Source organism: Scaptodrosophila lebanonensis, unplaced genomic scaffold, assembly GCF_003285725.1.
Source record: "Scaptodrosophila lebanonensis strain 11010-0011.00,11010-0021.00 unplaced genomic scaffold, SlebRS2 tig00001415-arrow-pilon, whole genome shotgun sequence".
Classification (NCBI taxonomy): Eukaryota; Metazoa; Arthropoda; class Insecta; order Diptera; family Drosophilidae; genus Scaptodrosophila; species Scaptodrosophila lebanonensis.
In genome coordinates this window covers 8,588,613-8,600,182 of record NW_022060742.1, presented here as the reverse complement: position 1 = coordinate 8,600,182, position 11,570 = coordinate 8,588,613, and the positions used below count along the sequence as shown (strand labels likewise).

The following is an 11,570-nucleotide window of genomic DNA, read 5'->3' as shown; positions in this document are numbered from 1 at the left end:
AATGTACGTAAGCTTTTTTGGTGTGAATTTCAGCCATTTCTTCCTTTTTGCGTGGCTACTGCGTCCCATACAGATATTTCATAGAATTTTTTGGGGTAGACTAGAATAAAATAGTGTCCTTAAATATAAGGAAAACAAAAAACAAGGATTATATGTATGTTAAATTATATTTTTTAAAACAAATAATGTATTCTTATTAGGTGTACTTAAACTTTTTTTGTCCACTGTATGCGACTGACAAATTCTTACAAAGATATCTGACGCGTAATGTGTTGTAGTGATGTTTTCGTTCTAATTATTGTAAGACTTTTATTCTCTTAACAATTCCCTTTGCAGAAGCGAAGCTTTTAAATTCTTGACTCTAAATAACTCTTTGTTATATGGTTTACAAATTGGTTTTGAAATATTGTATCTGACGTATATTTATCTGACGTGCCAGGCTATCGCTTGTTTCTTTCGCCTCCATCTGAAGCTTTTTTTTTGCCTTAAAAACTACTTAGGCTAAGCTTTTCATATTCTATATTTCTTTCTTCATCCACTTACCTATAATGAAGCCCATTGTGACATCATCCGGAAAACGTATCTTATCGCCAATGCTTATAAATTTACCACCACCTGCTATGGGCAACATCTTGAGCGTCAGGGCACGGCTGAGACAGAATCCAGCGCCTCCAGTGGCAAACCAGAAGGTTATCTTCTTATTGGTTGTTGTGTTCTTCTGCAAGTATAAGAGGGGCACAAAAAATGCGGGCTTAAGACAACGGAAGAAGCAGTTGCATGAATGAAAGATACAGAAATTCATTTTTCGGCAGGCCGAAGTTGGTTTAAAAATTAAATAAAAATAAAAGGTGCAGGAAGGTGCAACAAGAAGTGCGGTGAGTTGGAGTGGCAGACTGTTTCAAACATGATTAATTGACCATGTAAATGGACATGTGCGCAGCACAGCAGGAGCAAAAGGAGAGGTGAGGAGAGGAGAAAAGAGTACGAGGGGATCCATGGAAACTTAATACTTGCTTAAAGGTAAACTGAAACTTAACAGGATTTTTCGTGACCTTTTTTTCTGCTCACAAATGAAGCGTAAAGTTTGGGCTTTTAATTAAGTGCACACACACACACACACACACATACTTGAACATAAAAAGTTGTCCAGACGGGAAATTGTGTGGCATGTTTTTATAAATCTCTAAGCCGACAAAACTGTTGCATTGCACATTTATTACCGGATCAGCCACCAGAGCTGAGCGCTCGCGATATTTCAAATGCGGCTTGAAAAATCCAGCTCTGAAATGGAGTGTGCGCCTGCTGAGCCTCTTGCTGTGGCTATGGCTGCGGCTAAGTCTGCAACTGGCAGATCATATCGGTTATTAATGATAGCTTTTGTGGCAGCTGGAAGCCAAATGGCGGCATAGACAAATGGCCGCGGCAGCGTGTGCATAAATAATAGCAATCGGCCAAATAGACACAGTGCGAGAGAAAGGCTTTAAGTCAGCCGCCTATGTAATTATAAGTATCTACATATATACGTATGTATGTAATACAGGACTGCATGAATGCCACTGAAATCAGCTTTGGAACATTCTTAGGAAAATGGGTTATGTCGGCGGATGGACTTAATGAATACTAAGTATATTCCTTGCGGTTGAACGGTCAATGATCAATAGGATATTGCGAGAATTTTATTTTAATTTCCAATGCAAGTGCTTTTTACGATTCTAATAGAAATCTTCTCTCACAGTCTGCTCCGATTTCATTTCGCTTTGAAAAAAGAACTGTTGCATTTCGCACTATTAATATTTATCTAATATTGAAATGATTCAATATCGTAAGCTTCATTGGTTTTAACCTTATTGAAAAACATGGAATTGAATAAATGCGATTTTCAGGTAGTGAGGTAAATATGCATCGATACATCGATGTATCGATTTTTACCTTAACGATTGTTTTCGATTTTAACTCGATGTTTTTAGATTCGATGTTAAGATCGATTTCTATAAAAACATCGATTTTGCGGACATTGTAAAACAGAGAAGTCCCGAGAAATACACAAAGCCTTTAAAAAGTGAAACTACGTATGTACATACATATATAAAAAAAAGTGCTAGTAAGTTGCAATTCCCATTTCAATCGAAAATTACGATTTTACCATAAAAATGTATAACATCGATGTTCACTTCGGATTTACATAACTATTTTCAGTTTTTTAAATAACTATCGATAATCATGAAACTATCGATTAAATAGTCAAAATATCATTAATTTTTAAAAAACTTCATAAATATCAGCATCCCTAATGACATATAATTAGTATGAACATTGCACTTACACTATCCAAATGTATCTCCAACGGCGATGAAATGCTCGGCTTGCCCAAATACCAATCCACTGTGGGACTGTACTCATCCAAGAGCTTGACCAGACGAGGCACATTGACATAATTGTCATCGTCAAAGTGACAGAACCATCTGGAAAATGCACAATAAATACAAAATAATTAAAAACCGAATATTTTAGTTTGTATAACATAGCAAAAATTAAGGATAAACTGTCGCAACAGCCTTTTATTGAACAGAACAGCATCCAAGTTGTTCTGGTAATTTCAAAAGTTATAGATAAAAACAGAAAGAAAAAGAAAACATAATGCCGGTGAAGTTGGAGCTAACAATGGAGGAGCTGGTCCGCATTGCGCTGGGCGTTCCGGAACTAACCCGCGTCAACGTTGCAGTTCTACAGAGCCTGCTCGTCATGCTAATGAAGAAAATCAATTGTCAGAATGATTTGGTCACCATAACTGGCTTTGAATCCAAGTGCATGGAGAAGATTCTGGAGCAATCAAAAATCTCACCAATACCGTTCAACGATGAGAACATTGTGCCCATTTCTGAGAAGCTGGACAAGGTCAGCAGCATGGAGAAGCGCATCGAGGAGCTCGAGCACAAATTGGAGCAGCATTTTCAACAAATACGCATTTGCAACAAGGTGAACGACAAAAAGTATCAAATGAGCACCTGGGAGAAATACTCATCGCCCTGCGAGGATCTGTGCACCGCCTGCGATGAGGATAACAAGATCGCCTGCAGTCTGCTGCAGAACATGGACTTCATGAAGAAGCTGTTGCGTCGCGTTGCCACGCCCATATTGGACCAGCTGGATGAGATATCCGCAAAGCTGGAGCGCTTCTATGAGACGCTCAAAGCGTTCCTGAAAAAGGCCGATGAGCTCTTCGAGCGTCTTGAATTGGTCAAGCAGTGTGTGGTGGAAATTGAGAATCTGCGCAAACTGGTCGAGGAATACAATCTAACATTCATCGGCACCATGGAGGAGCTGCAGGACATGCTGGACTCCAAACTGGACAAGGTGCACATGCCGGCTCTAAAAAAGTACATACGCGATCGCTTCGACGACATCGAAGTGCGTCTCGTTCAGATCGAATCCAAGGAGACCTGCCCACGTGCCGCTGGCTTTATCAACACGAACCTCAAGTGTCTGTCCTGTGGCAACACCAACATCGGCGTCGATGTGGGTCCTCAGACCATGGGCCTGTTGCCTAAAGCAGTGCCTGGAAAGTTCAAGGAAGTGGCGCATCCGCATGGCAAGGATCATCCCACAACTCGCAGCTCCATGACCTCGCACCTGGCAGACAACTGTTCCAAGGCAACGGTGTGCCGTGCTCTCGAAAAGGAGCCAACCATTATGGTGCGTGTCCATAACATGAACCTCGATATGCTCGCCCAGCGCCTCAATCGACCAACTACTGGCAAGTTTTGCAAACTCCCCGAGGCCAACGATACCATCTATGGTGTGCGTAATTCTTGTTTTTCTGGTTAGCATTCCATGCAATTTGCATATTGTTTAGTGAAGAGAACTCGTGTTTCCCTCTAAATTCGTTTGCAAAAGTATAAATAAATGTATTACAAAAAAAGCATAACTACAGGAGATTCCGACTTCCGTTCAGGGCTGGTCAATAGTGTTGTGCTCAATATTGTGACACCAAATGCGATTTAATATCAGTGATTACATTACTGCGACTGCTACTCTGTGTCTAGATATCTGCGACTGCTTTTGGGTTCGGAAATGAAAAACGCTTTTAAAATGTAGACAATTGTTCTCAATTTTTCAACACTTGAAAATGTAGTCACATCTAAAAACTGGGTAGTTTAATATTTATTGCGAATATTTGAATAATTTTTAAAAACAATTTTTTAATTGGATTATTTATTGAAGCGCAAAATAGGAATCATCGACATGAGTTCTTGAAAAATACGATCTTTTCATTAAGATTATCACCTAGGTGAAATTTTGTGTGTCTCATTTGTTGTTGTTTTTTAATGTTTAAGTAATAAATAAAAAAAGATATATTTGATTAAAGTTAAATGACAAATATAAATAATATCTAAAATTAAGTTATATAGGAGATAGAGCTTAAATTTATTTTAAAAAAAATGTCGACTTATTAAGCTTCTTTCTTTTTAAGTTATACAACATTATTTTATGGTGTTGCCTTTCAGCTAAATATTAGAAATGCCTCTGACGGAAACAAAAGAAGCCATTATAGTATTTTTCCAATAACTTGAATTGCAAAACGTCTTCAATGCAATCATTTTCTTGATATTACTCTACTAAAAGATACTTTTCTTTTAATTCAAAATTTCATTATTAATTTTATGAACTAATTTGTTAGTTCAAAAAACCAAGCAACACAGTTCAGACATACGTATAAAAGCTACCCTACAGAAAATAAATAAGCAGCTCATTCCTTAAACTCGACCTCCAGTCGGCTAAGCCATGAAATCACAATCTAGAATCTCAATTGTTGCCAATTCACAGTCCAACTGTGGACTGTGACTAAAAAGAAATCACATTTTTGTCCAGCACTGCTGGATGGGCATAAAAAGTGGACTAATTTAAATCGCAATTATCCGCCAAGTCAGCGACTTAGGAGGGGCGCTGGCTGCTCAGAGCTGCGCAGTGTGATGATTGGTCAGCCCTTTAGTTTTTTATTTTTATTTTTTTGCACAGCTGCAACTTCTCGAGGCCGAGATCGAGATCGAGGCCGGGGCCTGGGCCGAGTCAGTGACAAACGATCAACCATATCCGGCATGCCGGCGGCCCCAGCTACCGGAGCCTAATGATGCCATTAATGCAGTTGTCCGACAGCGCCCTCCGCGCATTCTGCAATCCGCTGACAACACAACAGGCCTAAGACTGAGAGTCTTCTCTATTGACTTTCGTTGAGTCCGTAACTATTCAATAAAATCGCAGCCGTAATTTAATATAATTTTTATTGCATAAGCCAATTGCACAGCTGCCGCAAAAAACAGAAAAGAGGGAGAAAGAGTTGGCCAACACAAGTCGTGGCATTCATAAATTGAGGGTTTGCAGTTGCAACTTCCAACTAGTAGTCATACATGAGGCTGCCACATGCGATACCTGTGCGAATCCCAGCCAACATCCAACATGCAACACACAACGGGCAGGAGGAAGCAGTCGCCCCGTCGACGACTCAGTCGTGTCGCATAAAATGCGCTTTTAATTCACTTAATTATGCGCTACTCGCAGCCAGAGCTTAAAATTGAAATCTAGCAGGCATTTTATGTGCAGCCTTAATTAACTCGCCTCGCTTTTCTATGCGCTTTTCATGTTGCCAAAGGAAACTCTTATGAAAATGTTAATGTTTATTTTTTTCGGTGTTTTGTGTTTCATTTTTCTGCCGTCGTTGAAATTCGGCTGCATTTGCATAAATGCATTTGAATAACACAGCATAGTGGGACAAACACTATTGCAATTCAATTTAAATGTGTTGTACAGGCTAGAGTGTATTAGGGATATGGAAACCCCATAACCACTACGAAAGAAAAGTTAACTCCAAGTATCTCAATAGTACATACAAACTGTTGTAATTAACTTAATAAAATCAATCATCATTTTTAATGGAGTATAGAAGTTGTTATCAGATTGGAATATCCTATAAATCATCTTCATTTCACTTCTTGTGTATTTGAAGCCAAGCCGATAAATTCCTTTACTTAGATTTCAGATAATTAGATTAATGGGAAATCATAAAATCATAAATCCAATTGTGCCATAAGATTCCTTTTTAAGCAAAAATATGTAGTTAAATTAAATTAATTAAACATATTTCGAGGCTCGAACTAATTATAGTTTCATCGAAAGAGTGCTCCTACGAAGTTATATATCATATAAAATAATATAAAGGTCGTTCAGAGATCTACTGTAGAACTCCATCCTGGTAACTGTAGATACTAGATTTAGTAATCTTTGTAAAGTCTTCACGATTCCGTTTCTTGTAGCCCAGCAAGGAAATATTTTCCATTTATCTTGTCTAGACTCTGGACTCACAATCGTTTGGTGTTTCGTACTAAAATGATAATGATCTTGTCAGTTAATCTTTACAGAACTGTCTCATTTACTCTACAAAAACTGTTCAGAAGAATCGGAAGAATCGCCCATACTTGTATTTATAGACCCAATTATTTATACATTAAATATCAAACAGTGTTTCAAGTATGGGTTAGAACCTTTACAATACACTGCAATTATTGTTGCTTAATTCTAAATCTTTTGACATCTCAGGGGTGCATTAGATTGTCTCAGGGCTGGTGTATGGTGTATCGTTCTTCCCTTTATATAAGGAATTGAATTAAATGACAATTATCTCATGCTTTCAAATCTTGTATAAAGCGTAAGAGAGCTTATTGTAGTATGCTTTCAATATTAGATCTACAAGTATTTATAGACCCAATTATTTATAAATAAAATGTGTTTCAAATATGGGTTTAAGTCTTTACAATACGCCGAAACAATTTTTGCTTAATTTTATATCTTTTGACCTTTCAAGGATGGGCTCAGGGCTGATGTATATTTTGCCAGCTCGTTTAATGTTCAGTTCGTTCTTCCCTTCTAAGTTTATATAAGGAATTGAATTAAATGACAATTATCTCATGATTTCAAATCTTGTATAAAGCTTAAGAGAATGTATTGTAGTATGCTTTCAATATTAGATCGATATCTGCTGAAATACAAATCACTGTGCCATATGAGCTGTGCAGCCTCTCAGTTGGCGTACCACCAACGAAGTTTGGTTTGTTTATTTGGTTTCTGATTTGCTGATCGCTTCGTAAGCAGAAAGGACTAGTGAGCTCGAATGGCCGATTCGGCGTGTTTGTGTGTGGTCGGAAAAGAATTTGAAACGAGTGCAAATAAATTTTCATTGCCTTAGCAACTTCCAATAGGCTGCTGCTGCACTACATACTTGTATATCGTTCCAATGCTGTATATATTTATCTTCAAGTGTGTGTGTGTGTGTGTGTGTTTGGCAAAAACGAACTCGAACTAATGCCAAAGTGCTGGGCGAGTATCTGGCGTTGGCGTTGCAAGCGAAATGAGTTTATGTCTGGGGCATAATAAAATATGATTGACGGCACTTCAAGTGGGTGCCTTTGCAGAATCAGCAACGGCAGCCGCAAACAACTTCAGCTCCGGCTCCAGCTCCGGCTCTGGCTGCGATTCTGAGCGTAGTCTTAATAGATTTCGCATTAAGCGCAAAAGTAAAGCAGCCAGTCAGCCCCCCTAGCTAAGAGCAATAGCTCTCTAAAAGGTTTTTTTTTTGACAGGCTACAGAGCGCTACGTAGAGTTGCAAGCGATAAGCGATCGCCAGAATGACGAACTGATTTCAAGTTCGTTCGAGTTCGCAATTAGCAGCCAGTCAGCTGTCAAGTGGCAAATGGCAAATGGCAAAAAGTAACTGAAAGATACGCCAGCCCTATGGATTGAATTGATACAAATCAATATGTCAGAGAACAAGATATTTACATTAGCCATAAAGCATCACAGAAACAGCACAGGACGGGGGGACACTCAGACCGTTCCAGTCAGTCATTCGGCTATAAAAATGCAATCGGCACTTAAGGTATATAGTATGGCTATCTCATTAGCAACAGCAACAATGACAAGTGGCAAGCAACTGGAGAAAAAAATGAAAATTAATCGCATTTCATTTCATTTTGCTTTACTTCGGTCCCTGCCATTAAGTGCAACATGAGTCACGTTTCTGTCCCAAGATTTATGACTCGGCCGTTGTTGGTCGCTGTTGCGCATGCGCCCATGTCTGTGGCAAGTGGCAAGTCTGTGCACCCGCTGTTTGTTTGCACGCTTTAGATACAAAAGCGTTTTCACTTTTGCTTTGACACGCTCGCTGAACAATTGGAGCGACAATTGAAACGCATTTGTCACTTGCCCTGTCGCCTGCCCCATTGGGGCTGCCTTCCCGGCTCGCTGGCTGGAGCTGACAAAATAATCATTAATTTAAGGCATTTGGATGGCCTGGAGAGACACACTTGATTCTTGGTGGTGGCAGCTACTCGTACATGCAAGCATTTTTTGTGTCTTATATAGTTGTAGTTGCTATATTTAAAAAATTGTCGTGCAATTCAACACGAATTCGAGGGAACAAGTGGCAATGATTTGCTGTTTTTTTGTTTTTGTACACTCATAGAAAAACGCAGGAAAAAAGATGCAGTTTAGTGCATTTTGTTTCAGGGATAAATATAGGGATACTTGAGTTCGTTAAAAATTATTTATTTAATGTCAAGTAGTTTTTTCACATTTTTACTGAAGCCTGAAGCTGTTAATTATTTGTGTGTGTTTGCTAACTTCCTCAAAAATCGATTGCAGCCAGCGATTACATTTAAAAGTAACATTTAGAGGTAAAATATTATTTACTTAAACTGCTTCTACTAGACCTTGATCGATTTTAAAAACCCCCTCCACCTTTAAATACGCCCCTCTTCCAGTCTATTTATGAATTAATGTCTTGCTATTTGATAAGAATACAACAAAAAATAATAGTTTGCCGTTTATTCAACAAGCTTTTTGAATTATGAAGCTATCTAAAATTCTAATTTTCAATACCAACCAAATTTAAACTGAATTCTCTAATATTCTAATATTCCAATCACATTGGAAGCGAAAATATCAATTGATATGGAGAGCAAAAAATTTGACAAGAAACTAAAACTGTTTCCTGTAAAAATGCTCAAGTTCTGCTAAAGTTAGAAATTCCATTTTTAAGCGAAGAGTGGGAGCTGTTTCAGACCACTGTAAAGTAGAAGGCTCAGCTTTCAGGGCACTGCTCTACCCAGTCCCCAGAAAGGCACAAACAACATCAACAGCATCAACGTGGACGTCCATCCCACCAGCTACTTGAGCGTTTCCCGGATGTAGCAGCTATTTCCTAGCCACTTAATAGAGCAAGTTGAGCGGCTTAACACGCGCTTCAACTTCATGCAAATGTTGCGAAAATTGCGAACTTCCGGCGGCACAATAATATTTGTCGCTGCATTTGCAAAAAGCATTTGCTAGCTGTCAGATAAAAATACAAAATGGAAAAGGCAAAAACTGCACAAACTGCAGTCGAGGTGCAGTTATAATTCTATAACAGATTTCACAGCTATGGCGACACAATGTCAACAGCGCAGCATAATTTATTTATTTTGATGCCCCAGCACCGCACCCTTTAGCCCCTTCCAAACAAATTCTCTCTCACGCTTGCATTTTGTTCAATTGAATAATTGGCGTTGTTTACTCGGTTTCTGTGGTTGCTGCTTGTTGTGCGCCACAAGTGGCTTCGAAACATCGTGGCAGCAGAAATGAAATTGATGCGTTTCTAAGTTGCTGTGCAATTGCTTTCCCCTAAAGTGCAAGTACGTGTGTCATATGCATGTTGCATGCCGCAAAGGGATGGCAAGCGACTCGTGTTCGATTGCATAACTCACGATAAACAGTTGCACAATACGAGTATATATGATTGCTGGGAATGTTTTGAGAGTTTAGCGCATTCCCTGAATTGATAGTACGGTCTTATAAATATTAAGTAAAAACTGATAGTAGTATGAGCTATTATTTAGCCTTTACCTCCCCTTTAATCTTTAGAAAAAAATTTCGTACATTCATTATTAGCGCGAACTATTTTGCCTTAAAATGGAATTAAATAGGATTTGTTGAAGTTTTTCTGTTGATCATAGGTTATTATTTAAACGCATCTTGCATTATTTAATACAAATTTTAATTCTAAAAGGATTTCAAATTAAACAATATTACGAATATATCGAAATTGTATCAAAAGCATGAAATCATCGAAATATTATCAAACATAAATGAAAAATCTAGCATGAATAAGGTATAAATTAGCTTTAAAAAATTTGTGAATAAATTTACACACTATATATAGTATAATTGGTTGATATATTAAGGGCCAATTATTAATAGTACAAGTACTTATATCCAATTGATATCAAACATTTCAAAAAAGTTGTGCAAATAAATAACTATAGTTGGTATTGGTCAATTAAACTTCATACTATCCAGATTAGTTGAAACCTCGATATTAAATACAAAATTGAAAGTGTGTACATTTTTTTTTAAATATTTTTGAAATAATATTATAAAGTACTTGCTAGTTGGTATCAAATATGAATGAAATAAAAATATTAAATAGAAATTAAATTAATAGAATATTAAATAGAAATCTCCAAAAAGAATAAATATATCAATAATAAATAATAAACTGAGTGATTTAAGCCCAGTTCGCATTCAAAATATTGCCCATATGTTCAAATACAGTAACGAATTAAAAATATATTTCAAGACGGATTAATTTTATTTCACAATCACACTCACTGGTTTTTGAAATATCAGCAATTAAGCAATTGTGCGGCAATGTTTCCTCAATTCCCAACACCCTGATTTTCAGAGTTGGGAGAAAAATTGCTCACGACACCATCCCTAATGCAGGGCTATGCAGCAGGAAGGAAGCGGGCAGGCAACAGTTACTCGAAGTGTCGCTTCACACGCGTTTTAAAAATAGTTGCCCCTGGCCGCAAAAAGAAATTTTCTCACACGCATACGACATCTGGTTTTTCACATCATACGAGTATGCGAGGAGTGCGCTTATGATTTTCCCAACCACAAATGCTTTTCATTGCAACAACAACAATTAAAACTGTCGCTACATTTGCTCCCTGCCTTAGATGGCTTAATGATGTCGGAAAATGCGTGCAATGCGATGCACCCGTCCATCATTTATTGAGGCCTGGCGGGGATTAAGAGCTCCCCCTTCTTATAGCAGCAACAAGTGACGACACTGCGAACGGGTCTTGATAGATTTTATGGTTACTTTTGTTAGCCGCATGGGAAATTTCATTGATGAGCAAATATTATAAGTGGGGCTCGTATCAAAATACTTATAACATTTTAACATGCAATGCAAGTGAAAGGTGCTGGGACCGAGCGAATTCCCACGCACTTTCTTCATCCAAACACACACACATATATGTATATATATACATATATTCAAGTATATATAAGTCCATGTACACCCACAAAACGAGGGCGGACTCAAAAACAAACCGAAAACAGCAATGCAAAAAAAAGCAAAAAAAAAAACACAAACAACTATCCATGTTGGGTGCGAAAAATCAGGCTCATCAACGGCATAATCATTACATTTTAACATCATTAGCCAGGGCAACAACAACAACAACAGCAACAACAA

The 11,570-nt window shown here is 37.9% G+C and overlaps 2 protein-coding genes across 2 annotated transcripts in view; one reads left to right on the top strand and one right to left on the bottom strand.

The window, feature by feature from the left end:
* The window catches only part of LOC115632334 (fringe glycosyltransferase), a 49,431-nt gene that overhangs the window by 1,067 nt on the left and 36,794 nt on the right, over window positions 1-11,570 (bottom strand). Inside the window, exons 5-6 of the mRNA XM_030529439.1 lie at window positions 2,324-2,462; window positions 544-718 (exon numbers count right to left, since the gene is read on the bottom strand). Of these exons, the coding sequence (XP_030385299.1) occupies window positions 544-718; window positions 2,324-2,462 (314 nt within the window). The remainder of the gene's footprint in view (window positions 1-543; window positions 719-2,323; window positions 2,463-11,570) is intronic.
* Window positions 2,501-3,925, top strand: LOC115632335. The gene has a single exon (XM_030529440.1). It carries the CDS (start codon window positions 2,638-2,640, stop codon window positions 3,823-3,825), a length of 1,188 nt encoding a protein of 395 aa, XP_030385300.1. The 5' UTR covers window positions 2,501-2,637; the 3' UTR covers window positions 3,826-3,925.